At 36.6% G+C, this 21,243-nt stretch overlaps 1 protein-coding gene across 1 annotated transcript; it reads left to right on the top strand.

Moving 5' to 3' along the window:
• Positions 1 to 397: 397 nt before the first annotated feature.
• On the top strand, positions 398 to 2,511 carry LOC114260951 (uncharacterized). Its single transcript, XM_028201151.2, has 3 exons — positions 398 to 1,265; positions 1,481 to 1,659; positions 1,771 to 2,511. The coding sequence occupies exons 1-3, from the start codon at positions 398 to 400 to the stop codon at positions 2,509 to 2,511; spliced, it is 1,788 nt and encodes a 595-aa protein (XP_028056952.2).
• Positions 2,512 to 21,243: the final 18,732 nt, after the last annotated feature.

The following is a 21,243-nucleotide window of genomic DNA, read 5'->3' as shown; positions in this document are numbered from 1 at the left end:
ACATGAAGTATTTGTTCTAGTTTTATTGATGCGATCTTTTTTTCTTGTTTAGATTGAAAGATGAGTGAAGGTTGTACGAGTGCGCCTATTTTTTTGTTATGCAAGTATAATGGTTCCACATTTGCAATTAATATTGATTAAAATGTTACATATGATCAGTTGGTTGAGAAGCTATGTTTGAAATGGAATAATTTGCAATCTGATAATATTTGTCTATCTTACCCATTGCCTGGACATCCTAATTGTACGTTGGACAACAATGAGGAGTTAGATTTGTTGTTGGCATTAGTTATGCATTTTGATTCAAAGTGTATTGATATTGTTGTGAGAGTAAAACACTCAACCATTAACTGTGGTTATCTCAACAAAAAGATTGGATTAGGGAGAAAGAGAGTCAATGTTGGATCTTGAAGTTTGTGATATTGCATTGTCTCATGACAGCAGTAAGTCTGTGAACTTGTCAAATAGAGCATCTACATCCTCCAAAAGGAATTCAAGGTTGGAGGTTGAAGAAGAGGTCGATATGTTATCATCATTTTGTCGATACAAGAAAAAAGTACTATTGTCTACTGGTTGGGCAGTTAGTATTACATATGTAGGACATAAATTTGAAGGTGGAATTGTTGAATTTCGTAATGCATTGTTGAAGTTTTCTATTGAGTGTGGATTTGAGTTCATATTTGTTAAGAATGATAAACTTCGTGTTACCGCACAATGTTTGTTTAGAGAGGCAAAAGGTTGTATGTGGAATGTTCATGGTAAAGTGGAGAATGCTAATAGGTTCTTTTATATAAGGAAGTTGAACAATGTCCACACATCTGGTGTTGAAGTACGTGCGATGAATCATTCTCGTATGAGTTCTGATTTAGTTGCTGATTTGATTGTTGAAGGTGTTCGTGATAATCCATTGACACGTCTAGTTCATGTTGTTCAGGATTTTAAGTTGAGGTATGGGCTAAGAGTTAGTTATCGTCAAGCTTGGTTAGGGGTAGAGAAAGCAAAAGGTGAGATTTTTGGAGACTACTTAATGTCATTTGACCAGTTAAGATGGTATGTGGATGTTGCAAAGAGTTGCAATCCAGAGAGTTACATTGAGTTTGAGTGTGACGATGATACTAAACGGTTTAAGAGATTATTTGTTGCTTTTCATGGTTCCATTAGTGGATTTGATTATTGTCAACCTCTCTTATTCCTTGATGGCACATTTTTGAAGGAAAGATTTAGAAGAAATTTACTTGCTGCTATAGGAAAATATGGAAATCAAAGTACATAAGAAATCTGTTTTCTCTGTTCTGAAATTGAGAAAGTTCTCAGTTTAGAAATATGATTGAATGTTTTAAATTTTATATAATATCGTTGTTGTATATGCATTTTTTATTTTTTCAATTATTCATTTTAGTGTTGATATTTTGAATGTTAAAGTGTTACCATTTTCTAAGAATAATAGAATATTTTCATTTTTTCTGTTTTGTACACCCAGGGTTCTACCCTGTTTGTTTTGCAGTTGTTGGCTCAGAGAATCAAGATAACTGGCGTTGGTTTTTCGAGCATTTGAGTAAAATTGTTTCACCAGAACGAAATATTACATTTGTGTCAGATCGTAACCTTGGATTAGTTGACGTGTTGCAAAGGTTTTTCCAATGGCTTTCCATGTTTATTGTTTATATCATTTGAAGATGAACTTGAGGCATCATTTGCGTGGTATGTTTCATGGATTGAAAGAAAAGCTGATCACTCTGTTTGGGAAATGTGAATATACTCCAACTGAAGAAACATTTCATCAATGTGACTGAAGGTGGGTTAAGAGTTGAAAAGTTTTTAGATAACATACCATGTGATCATTGGAGTAATGCATATTTTTTAGGGCAACGCATTGGAGAGATGTGGTCAAATGTAGCTGAATCTTTCAATTCGTGGATACGAGGGGAACGTCACTTGCCTATCACAAAGTTGATTGATAGTGTAAGAATTAAGTTGATAAGGAAAATTGCTAAGATGAGGGAACTTGTTAATAAATGGAATGGTTTGATATACCCTAAAATGGAGTCCAAGTTGCATGATGGTTTTAATACTTCGAGGCCATGGATTGCTAGTTCATCTGGAAATGATGTCTATGAGGTGCATTCACATCCATCTGTTTCAGTTGACATTAGTAGACGAATGTGTTCTTGTGGCGAGTGGCAATTGAAAGGGTTTCCATGTGCACATGCAATTGGTGCTATACAAAAGAGTGGACATGATTTGAGTTTATTTGTTGATCAATGCTTCTATGTTCAAAGTTATCGAGAGTCCTATTCTTTTCCCATATATCCTGTTCCTTCAATTTGGAAACCAGATTGTAATGTTGATGGTGATAGTGAAGTTGTTCTTCCTCCTTTATCTAAAAAGCAACCAAGAAGGCCAAATAAGAAGAGGATTCGTTCGAATGGTGAGAAAGTAAAGCAAATTACTTGTAATAGATGTGGGAAGGTTGGCAATCATAATAAGAAATTGTGTATGGAGGCTTTGTGATTTTTTGTAGCTGCTTTGTGATTGTAAAAATTTCGTATTCATAAATTTCTTGAAGTAGCAGTTTGTATTGTTGAGCACTGAGTAATAATCTTCTGTGTTTTGAATAAAGTGACATTGAATTGAAAGTGAAAATATTCTTAGTTTCAATTTAATTTTGAAATTGTTTGTGATAATATTGTTTGGTTGGCTTTCGTAAATAAACTTGACTGTTGAATATTTGTTTTGAAGATTATGTGAATACTGTATAAAAAGTGAACATATTCTCAGTTTAAGTTTTTAGTTCAAAATAGCTGATTTTGTGATAATAGTGTGAGGCTCTTGTTATGAATTGGAACTAGTTATAAATGTGATCAATTGAATGAATGTGAATTAATATCCTAAATAGATGTGATCAATGCTCTATGTTTTGATTAAAGTAACAGTGGACTGAAAATGAAAATATTCTTTGTTTTGAATTTTAGTTTTTCAAATTGTTATAATATTGTGAGGCAGCAAATAAATTGTTGTGATAATATTGTTGTTTGAAAATTAAGTGATCTGTATAAAATTGAAAATATTCTCAGTTTTAAAGTTTCTAAGTTTGAAAATAAGTGATTGTGATAATACTGTGAGGCAACAAAACACTGCATAAAAACTGAAAATATAAACAAAAACATCAACAAAGCACTAATTGTGATACAGTAAAGTCTTGTGTCCACTATTTTCACATGTAATACTATTTTCACTTTTCCCATATAGTAGTGTGAGGAACAGGATATGAGAAACTGAGAATATGGACAAAAACATCAACAAAGCTCGGGTGCATATATTTTTGAGAGTATGACAAAATATTCCATTACACATTATAAAAATTGTAATATGTTTGTTAGGCAATAGGCTTGGAACTATTAACAAAAACATTAGTCATTGTATCAGAGTGTTACAAAAAAGAGTTTATTGAGTTACACGTCAAAAAAGATTTCATTGAATGTTGCAATCTTGACTTTACTTGACTTTAATTGACCTTTGTGGATCACTAAGGAACTCATGTACCACGTCTGCTCTGAGTCTTGTAGATGTGCCTGGTGGTAATGTGTTTGGAATTGGTTGATGCCTCATGTATTGTCTTATGATATAGCAAACAATAATTCCACAGTCATTCCTACAGAAATCATTTTTGACACAGTTAGGGAAAAAACAAAATTTTTTGAAAAAGATATTAAAATTTGTTAGTTAGAATAAAATAACATACGTCATTGCTTCTTGTTGAGGGCTGTATTTGACTGATTCAATCTTGACATCAGGATTCCATGCTTTTTCTGCTTGACAAGGTGTATCCTTCAAGTATTCATGGATGATTTTTTGCTGTAAAAAACATCAATATAAAGTATGTAATGATTTACATCTGATTATTGTAATGGTAATCTGAAATTGTTTTTACCAGTTGATTTGCAACGTTGTAGTGCTTGTCCTTTCCTTTTCTTGGTCTCAAAGAGTTGAAATGTTTCTAAGTCCCCAAGTGTTTGTCGATAACAAGTAATGTCCAATGATTGAAATTGTGGATGTATCTACATGGGAGGGGTTCTTGCAAAGTATTTTTCAAAATCTTTTTCCTTTGTTCTGAAGTTTTCTTCTTCAACATTGGCTATTTTTTACAAAAAATATGTGAATATTCACAGTAATGGTACGAACTCAATATTCAAATGTCGATGAAAAGCAACAAAACATGATTAACTATGATTTATAACTCAAATTGTTTTGAAATCTGAGTATATTCCTAGCAATGATATCAAAATCAAAATTTGAGAACATTCACAACAATGATAACAAACACAAAAAATCTACTTTGTAACCAAAATTGAACTAAAGATAAAGTAAAGAATTGACACATGCACATTTATTTCTTACCCAATATAGACTTGACAGTATGAAAGACTTGCCATTGTGCTCTACTCCATCACCAGAATTCTGTACTTGTGGTTCTCTTTTAAGAATCTCAGCATATGCATCAATTGTCTATCAAATTGAAACACAAAAATGATGTTAACAAATTGATGATAAGTTTTTCAGTGTTAAAATATTACAAATATTATACGTACACAGCTGGATATGTCTGTCCCTTTTACCAAGTTCTTGATATCATTAATAAACACAATTATCATATCTTGCGCCAAACCATATACAAACACTACAAAACAATAAAAAATGTGTTAATAATTAAGTCAAAATATTTTTAGAAAACAGAGCAATTTCTCAGTTTCATTTCATATATTTGTACTACATGAAAAATTGCAAGATTTATGTAAGATTATACCTTGATTCTGTTTGCTTTTCTTTCCAAAGAATTTGTAGTTTATATTTATCTTCAGGAGGTAGCAATTGAGCCACAACATACTTGTTAGAAATTGTCTCATCTTTGTGTTCTTTCTCTTTCTCAACTTTAACTTTCTTGCCTCTATACTCATAATCTGATATCTCAGTAGTCTTCCTTGCTTTAGCTTTGATATTTTTAATCATGAAATTCTGTAGATTTGTTTGTCTTGATTCTGTTAGATCATCGGCTTTTATTGCACAGACTTGTTGGGTTAAGTCATGGACTTCTTCCTTCACTAACTGATTCTGCAATTGAGAATTTTGACAATCTTTCACATTTGTATTTGTCTCACAATGTTTTGTTGCAAAAGGTTGTTGCGTTATCTCATAGACCTCTTTCTGATGGAGCTCTTTGTCCACCACTTCTGAATTTTCATGGACCTCTTTCTGCAGCACTTGAGAATTTTCATCGTTTATTGTATGACCTTCATTCTTTGCATCTGTCCCAGAATGTTTTACTCCACAAACTTTTTGGGTTATCTCATGGACCTCTTTTTCAACCAATTGGTTATGCAGTCGAGAATTTTCATCTTTCAATTGTTGTATTTGTGCTGTGAGTAACCTGTTATCCTCTTCAAGTTTATTTATGTAGATAGTCTTCACTGTGTTGTCAAGTTGCAAATTGTTGTTCTCAGTTTGAAGTTTCTCAAGTGTTTGTTGATGAATTTGTTCTTCTCCCTCAGGTGCATCATTGAGTATAATGTTGCAGAAGCCATTAAAGTCTTCATTTGCTGGCTTTTTTTGTTCTTGGTGGCATTCTTCAGCATATTGACCATCATCTTCTTCTTCTTCAGTATTTTCAGCAGCTTATTTTTGTTGTTCTTGTTCTTGTACTTCTTGTTCTTCTTCTTCAGCATCTTCTTGTTCTTCGTCTTCAGTATTTTCAGCATCTTCTTTTTCTTCTTCTTTAGTGTCATCAAGTTCTTCATCATTTCCTCACTCAATTGAGCACTAGTTACTTATAGGTCAACATACAATAGATATTAGTTTTTGAAATAATTGAAGTTTAGGAAACTAAAAAGTTTCTCAGTAATAATTCAGTGTATAAAAATAGGGATTTTTCCCAACTTGAATTGAAATTCAAATGAGATAAGGATAACTTCAGGGTGGATGATCAATGTGTGTTCACACAACCAATACTACAAAGCAAATGTAAAGAATTTTTTCCATTTGAATAAGAAATAATACTATTTGTTATTAACAACAAACTAATAGAATAGAGTAAAGATGTACTTACTAAGAGAGCCATAACACATCCTGTGACTTTTGCTAGATTTTTGTGGTGTTTTTCAATTGAAGACATCAGTGTGTTCCTTATTACTTCTGCCCAATTGTATTTTCTCATTAAGTTTATGTCTTCCATGTAATTAAGAAATATCCATCCAACTGTTGTTCCTAATGTAGAGAAAAAAAGCTTTAAACAAATATACATACACAGCATCCTTATCACATCTTCAGTGTCTTCTTTCTTCTTGCCTTTCAATGCTTTTTGCAACAAGTCTATGATGGTTGTGCTCGATAGCCTTTCAGTTTGTATGGATCTTCTTGTCAGAAATGATGATATACTTTTATTTCCATAACCAAGATGCATCGGCTCATCTCCACAAGATATACCGAAGATGGACTTGATGTCTTCTGTTGTCAGCTTTACAGTTTCTGGTCCTAACTGGAAAGAACCACTGCTGCTTGGCTGGTATGTTTGAATTATTTTCAATGCAATGTCATTATATTTTCTGCATTGTTTATAATTCATCTTGTTTTTCAATATTGCATCAAACAATAACCAAAATGGGGTTTTCTTCAATCCATTAATATGCTCATTCCTGAGTTTGATGTGCTGTAATAGCTTCACTATTGTCACCGTGTTTGATCTGAAAGTTAATCTCCATTCTCTACGCTTTCCCTTTTGTTTTTTATCCGTTGGAATTGATTTTTTATGCTTTCTTATCATTTTCTTTGCATTACTTTTTAGTCTTGGGATTTTCATGAGTTGCTTTCCTGTACAGAAAATCAACATAGACAACATATAAACACTGAGAATGTGTCCTAAAAGAATCAATCCAATGTCATTCTCATGAAGTCTAAATTTGATAACATTCATGGCTATAAAAACAAAATCAACATTGAAACTTAAATTGAAAGCAAGAGAAGATGATTAACTAGGGTTTTTCACTCAAATTGATTCAGAATATGAGAACATTCACAGCAATCGCAACAAAAATCAACATTGAAACTTAAATTGGAAGCAAGAGAACATGATTAACTAGGGTTTTCAGTCAAATTGATTGAAAACTTGAGAAAATTCACAATAATCATGTCAAACTCAATATTGAAACCTAAATTGAAATCAAGAGAATATGATTAAGTCTGGGTTTTCACTCAAATTGACTAAGAATCTGAGAATATTAACAACAATTGTACGAAAATCAACATTGAAACCCAAATTGAAACCAAGAGAATATGATTCACTAAGGTTTTTTACTCAAATTGTCTAAGAATCTGAGAACATTCACAGGAATCGTACCAAAATCAACATTGAAAGCTAAATTGAAACCAAAGAATATGATTCACTAAGGTTTTTTACTCAAATTGTCTAAGAATTTGAGAATATTCACAGGAATCGTGCCAAAATCAACAATGAAAACTAAATTAAAACCAAGAGAATATGATTAACTAAGGTTTTTCACTCAAATTGATTGAAAATATGAGAACATTGACAGCAACGGTACCACACTCAACATTGAAACCTAAATTGAAAGCAATATGATATGATTAACTAGGGTTTTTTATTCAAATTGATTTAGATTGAAACCCAAATTGAAGCAAAGAGAATATAATTCACTAAGGTTTTTTTACTCAAATTGTCTAAGAATCTGAGAACATTCACAAGAATCGTACCAAAATCAACAATGAAAGCTAAATTGAAACCAATAGAATATGATTAACTAAGGTTTTTCACTGAAATTGATTATAAATATGAGAACATTGACAGCAATGGTACCACACTCAACATTGAAACCTAAAATGAAAGGAATATGATATGATTAAGTAGGGTTTTTCACTCAAATTGATTCAGAATATGAGAACATTCACAACAATCGTAGCAAAATCAACATTGAAACTTAAATTAGAAGCAAGAGAACATGATTAAGTAGGGTTTTCAGTCAAATTGATTGAAAACCTGAGAAAATTCACAACAATCATGTCAAACTCAATATTGAAACCTAAATTGAAATCAAGAGAATATGGATTAAGTCCGGGTTTTCACTCAAATTGACTAAGAATCTGATAACATTAACAACAATCGTACGAAAATCAACATTGAAACCCAAATTGAAACCAAGAGAATATGATTCACTAAGGTTTTTTACTCAAATTGTCTAAGAATCTGAGAACATTCACAGGAATCATACCAAAATCAACATTGAAAGCTAAATTGAAACCAAAGAATATGATTCACTAAAGTTTTTTACTCAAATTGTCTAAGAATTTGAGAACATTCACAGGAATCGTGCCAAAATCAACAATGAAAGCTAAATTGAAACCAAGAGAATATGATTAACTAAGGTTTTTCACTCAAATTGATTGAAAATATGAGAACATTAACAGCAATGGTACCACACTCAACATTGAAACCTAAATTGAAAGTAATAGGATATGATTAACTAGGGTTTTTTATTCAAATTAATTCAGATTGAAACCCAAATTGAAACCAAGAGAATATGATTCACTAAGGTTTTTTTTACTCAGATTGTCTAAGAATCTGAGAACATTCACAAGAATTGTACCAAAATCAACAATGAAAGCTAAATTAAAACCAATAGAATATGATTAACTAAGGTTTTTCACTAAAATTGATTGAAAATATGAGAACATTGACAGCAATGGTACCACACTCAACATTGAAACCTAAATTGAAAGGAATAGGATATGATTAAGTAGGGTTTTTCACTTAAATTGATTCAGAATATGAGAACATTCACAGCAATCGCAGCAAAATCAACATTGAAACTTAAATTGGAAGCAAGAGAACATGATTAACTAGGGTTTTTCACATAATTTCAGTAAGAATCTGAGAACATTAACAGCAATAGTAGCCAAATCAACATTGAATCCTAAATTGAAAGTAAGAGAAGATGATTAATTAGGGTTTTTCACTCAAATTCAATATGAATCTGAAAACATTAACAACAATGGTACTAAAATCAACATTGAAAACTAAATTGAAAGTAAGAGAACATGATTAACTAGGGTTTTTCACTCAAATTCACTAAGAATCTGAGAATATTAACAGTAATCGCACCAAAATCAACATTGAAACATAAATAGAAAGCAAGAGAACATGATTAACCCGGGTTTTCCCCCTCAAATTCACTAAATATTAGAGAATATTTACAACAATCGCACCAAAATCAACAATGAAACCTAAATAGAAAGCAAGGGAACATGATTAACTAGGGTTTTTCACTCCAATTCACTAAGAATCTGAGAATATTCACAACAATCGTACCAAAATCAACAATAAAACCTAAACTGAAAGAATGAGAACATGATTTTTGTGGCATTACAATGAATGTTCTCATATTCACAAACAAAAACAAAAACAAAAGTTTCGAAAACAAAAGTTTCGAACTCAACATTCAAGCTGAAATGGAAATAAAAAACAAAAGGTTCGAAAATGAAAGTTTCGAACTCAACATTCAAGCTGAAATGGAAATAAAAAACAAAAGTTTCGAAAATGAAAGATTTCGCAAAAACTAGGGTTTAAGATACTTGAATCTTACTTATTTTCACCATTTTTGGTTGTTCGGATGTTTGAATGTTTGATGATCTAGTTTGTTTTTGTGAAATTTGAGACGAGATTGATGAACAAATACGAGATTGATGAAGGAAGACGAAATGTGAGGCGAAATTGATGAAGGTGAGAATGAAATCTGCGAGGGTGAGAAATGGCAGGATGAATTGTGAATGAAATCATGAATCTGCGATTTTTGTTTTGTGTTTTGATTTGGTAAGGGTAGTTTCGTCATTTTAATGGATTATGGGACTTACTGGTTAAAAGTTTTTGAACTAAGACTTAATGTACCATTATTTGCTAAAACGGGACTTACATGTAAATCACCCATTATTTAATAATGAAATAATTAGTGTTTTGAGAGTTAATATTAATAATAAATTTAAACTCTTTAAAAATTGATTAAAAGCATCAGCATGTAAAAAAAATCTTTAAAATACAAGTCATTATTCTATAATTGTGCTGAATAATTTGAAAAAATATAAGAATTATTTGAAATAATAGGAAGAGGTTGCAAAATTAAAAAAATAGTTATTAAAAATAATAGAAGTACCTACGTACAGGTCCTAATAAGTAGACTTATTGTCTAATAGGTCCTATGGAAAAAATTTGTCATAAAAAAAGTCGCTAATTATAAATTTTAGAAACAATTTATTAAAATCATGATAAAAAAAGTCAGTAATTGTCAATTTTTAACGACATATATAAAAAATTGTCACAAAAAAAATATTTTTAGCAACAATTTTATCAAGACTTATTTTCAATAGGACTTTATAGGAATTAAGTCAAACTATTATGACCTATTGGTAGTTTACCCAAAATATAAAACGGGATAAGTATTTCATTCATGTGCAAAATTTTGGTTCCCTATTCCATTTCATTGGAATTGGTTGGTCAAAATGATACATAATTTCATTCTTTGGTGAATCTCCATATAACAACAAGACTATAGATAGAGAATTAATCACAGAACTAATTATATATAACAGTCTTAGTCATATTATTGGTTCTGCATTCCATTTCATTAAAATTAATTTTGGTTCTGTATTCCATTTCATGTGTGACATATCATAAGAAGTATAATTTTGTGTGGTCAATTTCCGACAACACTGCCAATCAAGCACTCAGCTGGAGAACACTGGCAGAATAGATTAAGCCCGAACGACCTGTCACAAAAAGAAGAGATTCCGACGATGGTTTGTCCACCCGGGGGCACTCCGACAATCAGGTCAGTTATCTCTCAAAGATAGCAAAAGTACTTAACTCACTATTCAGAGCATAAAAAGCACATCGGCTAAGTTCTCTTTATCCTTCATTACCAAGGTCATCATTCGACAGCTCAAGTATGACCAAGACTTAGTTTGATTTCATCAATGCCTTAGAACCAAAAAACCAAGTTTTGTTCAAGTTTCACAACCGAGATCGTCCTCCTAGCTGAGGTCCTGCTCCATTAAATTAAGAACTCCAAGAGTTTCATCACGCGTATGAGCTGTCACGCACAGTAACTCAACCGTTTTTGCCACGCGTCTTTCTCCTACTGAGCCGTGCCTGACACGCGCCATTAAGTCGTATCGCACTTGCATGCGCCGTCTGACAAACACGTCGTCCTAGGCACACTAAATGCGTTTTTGCCGCCATTTTATGTGTTTGATCAAAATCAGTTCTCTCTCTCCGTCTTTTCACTTTTGCATCTTCATCTTCGTCCAAGCTTTCTCTCTCTAACTTTCTCTAATCCTCTTATTGCTTCAAGCTCTAAAGCTCTTTGCAATCACCGCCGTTCACCTCCTCCGATGAGGTTTTTGCTGATCCTTTCCGTTTGCTGCCATCATCTGACTCCAGCGTACTCAACACCGGCTTCATTTTTCTTCGGTGAGTCACTATTTCCTCCTTTATCAGTGTGTGTTTTTCTTTGTACCTTGTACTTTTTTCTTACTTTTGCATGATTCTATACTTAGAATAATTTACATGTTTTCAATGTACATCTTAACTGTGCAACCTCCTCGGGGTGGAATACCACGGTTAAACCACTATCGGTTTATTTCGACAAGTACATAGGTACTTCTTTTCAATACAACCTTGGCTTAACTTGTAAATTTTTCTTAAAAATTTCAACAAGTATTAAACATGACCTCAGTTTAACTTCAACTTGTAAATTTTTCATAAATTTCAACAAGTGTTAAACATGACCTCAGTTTAACTTCAACTTGTAAATTTTTCTTAAATTTCAACAAGTGTTAAACATGACCTCAGTTTAACTTCAACTTGTAAATTTTTCTTTAAAATTTCAACAAGTGTTAAACATGACCTCAGTTTAACTTCAACTTATAAATTTTTCTTTAAAATTTCAACAAGTGTTAAACCGATCTTGGCTTGAAAATTCTAACTCCTAAGCATCATTCTCCAGTCCTCTACCCCCTAATGTGAACTTAAATTCCACTTGGGTTCTCATTAAGCATGTGGCTTTAACCTCCTTGCCGAAGTCTATATTTAAACAGAGACTAGCCGATGTTCTCAACCTTGGTTCTTCTGTTAATCTTACCTAAGTAAAACTTAGTTTCAATCTGTATTTGACTCTGCCAATATGGCAAGTCCAGGTTAATTCAACTTAGTTCAACTCTATTATATGCAAATAGAAACTCTGCCATATAATAGGTTTAAGTTATTCGTCATATTTCAATAAGAAACATCGCTAACTTAGTTCAACTCTATTATATGCAAATAGGAACTCTGCCATATAATAAGTCTAAGTTATTCGTCATGTTTCAATCAGAAACATCGTCATAGGACTGGTCGGTCCTATCGCACAAATTTCAAATTCACAAAAATAAAACTAGCACTTTATTATTACTTCAGCTGATATGCCCCATTGCCGGCAACCGAGATGATTCTATTTGGGCCAAGTTTGGCCTCCCTATTATCCTTCTTATTGCCGATAACCTTTCTCAGGATGAGGTCCCTAACCCTGAACTATTTTGGGCTGACCTTCTTGTTGTAAGCCCTAGCAAATTTTTGTTGGTATGCCCCCAACCAAATTGTTGCTCTCTCACACGTTGCAGGTGGATTTCAATAACATTTTCACGCTTTTTTACATAGGCTTCAGCTTCTTTTTGCATGTAAGGCCAAAAGAATCCCTACGATATTGCTCTATGGGCAAGGGATCTGTTCCCTGCATGGCTTCCACCTACTCCTTTGTGGACCTTATATAAAAAGTCTTTAACTTAGGCTAAGCTTTTCTCTTCTCGGACTTAATTATCTAGGCCGAGATCTTGTCTTCTGGAATCTGGGATCTGCTCACTCAGATTGAGCTCTTCTCTTCTCGGACCTAATCATTTAGGGCGAGATCGTGTTTTCTGGAATCTTGGATCTGCTCACTCAGGTTGGAGGGATCAGTTGTGACTGCCAGTGCAACCCTTAATCCTGTGTCTTGCTTGCTGTATCCAGTGTTACCTCGGCCTCGCTTCGGCGAGCCGTTTCTCTTTTCTTGTGTTCGCCTTTGTCCTCGGCATATCTTCCTCGGCCCTTGAATACTTCTCTATTCTGGCCATGAGTTCCTCCATACTCTTTGGCAGTGTCTTTGCCAGTGATTTTCGTAGAAGATAATCATCTTTCAGGCCGTTCTTAAAGGACACGACCGCCACCTCTTGGTTGCATCCTGTTATTCGGTTCAACACCTCGTAATACCTCTTGGCATAAGCCCTAAGGCTTTCATCCTGACTGATTCTCAGGGACATCAGGGAGTCCACCCTTAATGGCTGTAGTTTGTTTGTCACAAACCTGGCCACGAACATCTTGGCCAGGCTTTTCCAGGTTTTCACAGTTCCTTTCAGCAACTTGTGAAACCAGTTTGATGCAATTTCCCCAAAGGACGAGGGGAACACCTTGCAGAGCAATGGCTCGTTCCCAGTGTATAATGCCATCGAGTTCAGGTACAAGCCGAAGTGAAAGTTCGGGTTTAACTTATCGTCGTATATCTGGAATCTTGGCATGTGGAACCTTTTCGGGGCCTCAAATTTGTCAAACTCTACTGAGAATGGTGTCCTCGGCTTGACCGGAGAGGTCACTTCAGCATCTTGTCGTTTTCTCTGGAGGTAATTCCTCAGATTCTCCTTGGTTCATCCAGGAGCTCGGCTATCTTCGGATTTCAGCCTCTTTGGTGCACTACTTCCAGTGTCATTGTGAGTTCTTTTGGACCTCCCTTCATTGGTCATGTTGAAACAGAGTTTCTTCCCCTGAACATCCCAATGTTCTTTGGTGCAGGTTTCTTTTGTTCGACGTGTCTTCTGGGATTCTCCATGCCCGACCTCCCGCAAAGGCCGGTGAGAATGTCCCTTGGTCCCGTCATGCTGAGGGACTGTAGGAACCGTTTTCTGCCCCCCTTTCTGGGCACCTTTCTTGGCCACTAGAATCGGTGTATCTTGTAGCGGGAACGGTGGCTACATGATGTTGTTCTGCATCATGAAATTGACGGCCGCTTGCAGGTTCGCCAATTTGTCCGTCATTCCCTTCATCTCGTCGTCCCTCCGTAGGCATCTATTTTTCCATACCTGGAGGTCGTCCTCGTTATAATACCCGCTCTGGTCTGATTTCTTCGGTACGTCGCCCTCCTAGCCGACGTCCTTTCCTCCGTAATTCTTATCAGGAGTCTCTTCGACGTCAAGGTCAATATATTTCCCACTCTCAGTAGGGGTGTCATCCCCAACCTTCTCTTTCTATCTGTCGTTGGCCATCTATTCTCCTTTCTTTCCCACAGACGGCGCCAAATTGTGTGTATCAATTTCCGACCACACTGTCAATCAAGCACTCAGTTGGAGAACACTGACAGAATAGATTAAGCCCGAACTACCTGTCACAAAAAGAAGAGATTTCGGCGGTGGTTTGTCCACCCGGGGACACTCCGACGATCAAGTCAGTAATCTCTCAAAGATAGCAAAAGTGCTTAATTCACTATTCCGAGCATAAAAAGCATACCTTAGACCCATTGGGGTGCATTTATTTTATAGCCAACACTTACCTAATCCCAATAGAAGCCTAACCTCAATGGACTCAGGATTACTGCTAATCTTGGACTCCCAGTAGGATTGGGATAAACTCTCTAAGAGTCTTATCTTTATCTAAACTGAAGTCATCTCCCATTTTAGGACTCTTGTCCCTTATCCGCTTATCTTGGATTCTGGTATTCTCGCAGATAACCTCGGCCTAGCCGAGATCATCTCGGTGTCATGACCAAGACACGTGACACCTCGGCTGACACTTCGGTGTCACCTCGGCCACATGTTGTCATTCAAAAATTATGTCCCCCCATTAATAATAAATTTAAACTCTTTAAAAATTGATTAAAAGCATCAACATGTAAAAAAAATCTTTAAAATACAAGTCATTATTCTATAATTGTGTTGAATAATTTGAAAAAATATAAGAATTATTTGAAATAATAGGAAGAGGTTGCAAAATTAAAAAAAATAGTTATTAAAAATAATAAAAGTAATTACATACAGGTCCTAATAAGTAGACTTATTGTCTAATAGGTCCTATGAAAAAAATTTGTCATAAAAAAAGTCACTAATTATAAGTTTTAGCAACAATTGATAAAAATCATGTTAAAAAAAAGTTAGTAATTGTCAATTTTTAGCGATATATAAAAAATTGTCACAAAAAAATTATTTTTAGCGACAATTTTACCGAGACTTATTTTCAATAGGACTTTATGGGAATTAAGTCAAACTATTATGACCTATTGGTAGTTTATCCAAAATATAAAACGGGGATAAGTATTTCATTCATGTGCAAGATTTTGGTTCCCTATTCCATTTCATTGGAATTGGTTGGTCAAAATGATACATAATTTCATTCTTTGGTGAATCTCCATATAACAATAAGACTATAGATAGAGAATTAATCACAGAACTAATTATATAAAACAGTCTTTGTCTTATTATTGGTTCTGTATTCCATTTCATTAGAATTGATTTTGGTTCTGTATTCCATTTCATGTGTGACATATCATAAGAAGTATAATTTTACTTATATTTTATATAATTAATTCTGTTTGTAAATTTATTACTACACATAATATAAGTCCCTAATATTTGATTATCAAGCCCTGCTACAGACCACATCGCCTCTGCACCCCTACAAATTTGAGAGAGAGAGAGAAAGGAAAGAGAGAAGGAAAAAAATATATAATGAATAGTCACAAATTAATTAAGGATTATGAGATCACAAATTTTAAAGAGTGCAGTATTCAAGTCACTTCCTGCATGTAATTCTTTAACTTATTTGGATGAATCAAAGCTGACGGGTCTTGGATGTCTAGTAATTTTGTTTTGGACAATCCAAAAGTGGAAAAAAGTCACATCACATCTATGTAATTCTTTCCTTGTACGGTAGTATAGTTGACACATACCCTCTGTTAGTGTATAGTTGTTTATATACTGTTAAAGCATCATAGCTTAGCTAGTGTATAGTTGTTAATAGCTGTTATAGCATCATAGCTTAGCATTATAGCTTTAGCATAGCTTTATCTTTTATATTGTAAATGCTTTATGCTTTCGGTGGGCATCCAATGTATCATATCCTCTCTATAAAGAGAGTGCATTCTCTTTGTAAATTTACACACACAATTACAGACAATTTAGTGTCTCTCTCTCTCTCTCTCTATCAAACTATTATTTCATGGTATCAGAGCCTAGGTATACAATTTTGGCATTTTTCAATTTTGGTGCTTAGTCCCGTACACAGTGGAACTACACCAAACAGCTCGGAATCTTCTTACGATTCCAACGGCACCACGCACGTCATCAGAAAATCCCTCACGCGCTCTCACGCGCCTCCTTTGTGATCTGCGCGTCTCTGTTTCCGTCGCCACTCTCACATGCGCCTTCACGCACCTTCAAGTCTACTCCTTCATTCGCCGCGCCTGCTACCGTGCACCCGCGTGCGCCATCCCTTTACCGTGAGTCACGCCTATGCCGTTCCACTATCGTGCACCCGCGTGTGCCATCCCTCTACCGTGAGCCGCGCCTGCGCCGTTCCACTATCGTGCACCCGCGTGCGCCATCCTGCTACTGTGAGCCGGGCGTGCGCCAGTTTTGCTAACGTGCGCTGCTGACATCATCTTACATTCTGCTGACATCATCTCTACACAGCACACATTTTCTAGCTATTTTCAACCTTCCGGACTCATTGGTACACTCTGTTTTACCTAATTTTGCTCCTACAAGTCTATTCCTATTAATTTAGCCCGACTCAACTATTATTATGGATCGTCATGATGCCTTCCATCCCATTTCCGTTATTTTGAATGGTTCCAACTATGTTCTGTGGGCCCAAGCCATGTCTTCCTTCTTCAAAGGAAAGAAGCTCTGGCGAATTATCATCGGGGATGTGACCCAACCGGTGAAAGACAGTGACACTAATGAAACTACTGCTACTGCTGCTACTACTGCTACATATGAAGACCGACTTGAGGAATAGGACAGTAAGAATTACCAAATCATTATCTGGTTTCGAAATACCTCTGTTACCTCTATCAATGTCCAGTTTGGTCGCTTTTAGCTTGACTCTGTAACTACTCCTGCAAAAGACATCTGGGATTTTTTGAAAGAACGATACCAGGCTACTGGTCTTGCCCATCAATATCAACTTCAGAACCAACTTCACCGCATGTGCCAAGAATCCACTCAGTCCATTAATGACTTCCTTTCTCAAATGCACTCTGTTTGGGATCAGCTTGGTCTTTCAGAACCAACTTGGCATGACCGAGAAGATGCTGTTTTATTTACTATCTATCGCAATCAGCAAAGGTTGGTGCACTTTCTCATGGCTCTTACTTCCTCTTTTGAGCCCGTACGTGCCTCTCTGCTTCATCACCATCCATTGCCCACTCTTAAACAAGCAATTTCTGAGCTGCTATCAGAGGAGACTCGTCTCGGTACTCTTCAAACTCATCATGTGGACTCTGTTCTTGTCACTCCTCCGACCGGCCATCATTTACCCAGCGGACCACTGCCTGCCTCTATTGTCAAAATCGGGGCCTTCCTTCAACACATGTCCTGGTCAATTGCCCCGTTAGATCCTGTCGCTACTGTAACAAACTTGGTCCTGGTCATCTACAACAGGATTGTTTTCGCAATCTATCCCGATCATCCTCCAATAGCCACTCCTCTCGTGGTGGCTCTTCTCGGGAGAGCTTTCATCGTTACGGGAATCAGTCTCATCACACTGCTGCTGCTGCCTCTGAGGGGTTCTCTGAGTCACCTGCTCTGTCTACCCCTCGCTTTTCTCTAACAGATGTAGAGGCCATGTTCAATCATCTTCTCTCCCCTTCTGGTACACCTCCTCATACTGCTTTGTCTGTGATCCCAGGTAACTCTTCTTGGTATTTTGACTCTGCCTGTTGTAATCGTATGACCTTCAGTTCTACTATATTTTCTTCCATCTCTTCATCTCTTCATATTTCCTTAATTCATACTGCTGATGGTTCCATTATGTCTATCCGTCATGTTGGTACTGTTTCCATATCTTTTTTATCTATACCTCGAGTTTATCATATCCCTGCTCTCACCTTAAACCTTATTTCCATTGGTCAATTATGTGAACTTGGTCTAACTGTCACATTTTCTGCTACTGATTGTTTGGTACAGGACCCTCAGACGGGGCAGACTATTGGGATCGACCGTAAGCATGGACATCTCTATGAACTCATTCACCTTCATGTTCCTGCCTCTCTTCAGATCGCTGCTCCTGCATCTACTTCCTCATTATCTCCCTTTCATCTTTGGCATTGTCGCTTAGGGCATATTTCTGTTAATCGCTTAAAGTCTTTGGTTTCTAGTGGACAATTGGGTCATTCCAGATAATTTCGATTGTATACCCTGTCAACTTGCCAAACAACTTGCTTTATCATTCAATAAAAGTACTTCTATTTCCCTTGCACCTTTTGATCTTATACATTCGGATATTTGGGGCCCCTCCCCTACTACTACTATGGGGGGATCTCACTATTTTGTTGTTTTTATTGATGATTTTTCCCGGTTTGCTTGGCTTTTTCTCATGAAAAATAGGTCTGAACTTAAACACATTTATTATAAATTTGCCCAAATGGTCCATACCCAATTCTCCAAAGCCATCAAACTTTTTCGCTCTGACAATGCTATGGAATATCGGGATTCAGATTTCCTTTCTTTTCTTCAACGACATGGTACACTGCCTTATCGTTCCTGTGCTGGCACGTCCCAGCAAAATGGCCGTGCTGAACGGAAACATAGGCATATTCTTGACACTACTCGCGCTCTCTTTCTATCTTCTTCCTGCCCTGAAAACTTTTGAGGGGAAGTTGCCTTCACTGCTGTCTACACTATCAATTGTGCTCCTACCCCTGTCATCCGTAATCAAACTCCTTTTGAACGTCTGCATGGCACTCCCCCTCCTTACACCAATCTTCGGGTTTTTGGCTTTGCCTGCTTTGTTCTGCTTCAATCCCATGAACACACCAAGCTTGAACCTCGTTCTCGTCTTTGTTGCTTTCTTGGGTATGGAATTGAACATAAAGGCTTTCGCTGTTGGGATCCTCTCTCTAAACGTCTTCGTATCTCCCGACATGTCGTTTTCTGGGAGCACCAAATGTTTTCCTCACTATCCTCCTTTCACTTACCCGCATTTTCCACTAATGTACTGCTTACTAATCCTTCCATAGATCTTTTCTCTGATGATTTTGATACAGGTTCCTCCTTTATCGAGACACCCTTGCTCACTTCTGATCCCGTCCAGCCTGCTCTCCCTGAAGGTCCACCTCTCATTACCACACCTCCTTCTCCACCGGTTCTTCCTCCCACCGATCCTCCTACGGGTCGACCACGCCGGTTAACTCAACCTCCTATCTATCTTCTTGATTATATTGTTGGATCTGCTGCCTTCTCTACTTATGAACCTACCTCCTATCGTGAGGCTTGTACTAATCCTCTTTGGCAGCAAGCTATGACTGATGAACTCCAGGCCTTGGACAAAACTCATACTTGGGATCTTGTTGATCTTCCTCCTGGCAAGACTGCGATTGGCTGCAAATGGGTTTACAAAATCAAAACACATTCTGATGGCTCTATTGAACGCTACAAAGCTCGTCTTGTTGCCAAGGGTTTCAACCAGGAATATGGTATTGATTATGAGGAGACATTCTCTCCTGTTGCTCGGCTTACCTCTGTTCGCAGTTTACTTGTTGTTGCTGCTGCTGCTGCTCGCCATTTGGGGCTCTTTCAGATGGATGTCAAAAATGCTTTCCACAATGGTCATCTTCTTGAGGAGGTCTATATGCAACCTCCACCTGGGTCCACTTTTCCACCTCATCAGGTTTGCAAACTACAGCGTGCCCTCTATGGCCTCAAGCAAGCACCTCGTGCTTGGTTTGCTAAGTTCAGTTCTACCATTCATGACTTCGGGTTCACCTCTAGCTCCTATGACTCTGCTCTTTTTATACGGACTACTCCTCATGGTACCACTTTTCTTCTTCTGTATGTGGATAATATGATTATCACTGGTAATGATGAAGCTGGTATTCTCCACCTCAAACAGTTTCTCCACTGTTAGTTTGAGATGAAGGACCTTGGTACTCTTAACTACTTCTTGGCTTTGAAGTCTCTCATGATTCTACTGGTTCCTATTTATCCCAGGCCAAATATGCATCCGATCTTCTGGCTTGTACTGGTCTTACTGATTGCAAAACTACCTCTATTCCAGTTAATCATCAAATTGGTCTCACTTCTCTCGATGGGACTCTTCTCTCCGATGCTACGCTTTATCGCCAGCTCGTCAGAAGTCTTGTCTATCTCACAGTGACTCGTCCTGACATTGCCTATGCTGTTCACATTGTCAGTCAGTACATGTCGGCTCCTCGCACTCCCCGTTATACTGCCCTACTCCGCATCCTTCGCTACCTCAAAGGCACTCTGTTCCATGGCCTTCACTACTCTGCTTCCTCCTCTCTTGAACTGCGTGCCTTTTCCGATGCTGATTGGGCTGGGAATCCTACGGATCGACGCTCTACCACGGGATTCTGTTTCTTCTTAGGGGATTCTTTTCTTGCTTGGTGTAGCAAAAAACAATCCCTCATTGCCCGCTCTAGTATCGAAGCTGAATACCGAGCTCTTGCTGATACTACTCAGGAACTTCTCTGGCTTCGCTGGCTCCTTGCTGATATGGGTGTTTCTTCTTCTGGTCCTACCTCTCTCTATTGTGACAATCAGAGTGCCATTCAGATTGTTCACAATGATGTTTTTCATGATCGCACCAAACATATTGAGATTGATTGTCATTTCATTCGCTAGCATGTTACCTGTGGTACTGTTCATCTTCTCCCTATTGCTTCAGCCGATCATCCCGTTGATATCTTCACTAAGGCTCATCCTCCTGGACGGTTCAATGATCTTGTTTCCAAACTCAGCTTGGTTGATGCTTTCTCTCATTGAGTTTGCGGGGGGATGTTAGTGTATAGTTGTTTATATGCTGTTAAAGCATCATGGCTTAGCTAGTGTATAGTTGTTAATAGCTGTTATAGCATTATAGCTTAGCATTATAGCTTTAGCATAGCTTTA

This window comes from Camellia sinensis, chromosome 8, assembly GCF_055761805.1.
Source record: "Camellia sinensis isolate YWXY chromosome 8, ASM5576180v1, whole genome shotgun sequence".
NCBI lineage: Eukaryota > Viridiplantae > Streptophyta > Magnoliopsida > Ericales > Theaceae > Camellia > Camellia sinensis.
Note: the sequence above shows the minus strand (reverse complement) of the source record. Positions and strands in the feature narration are given on the sequence as shown.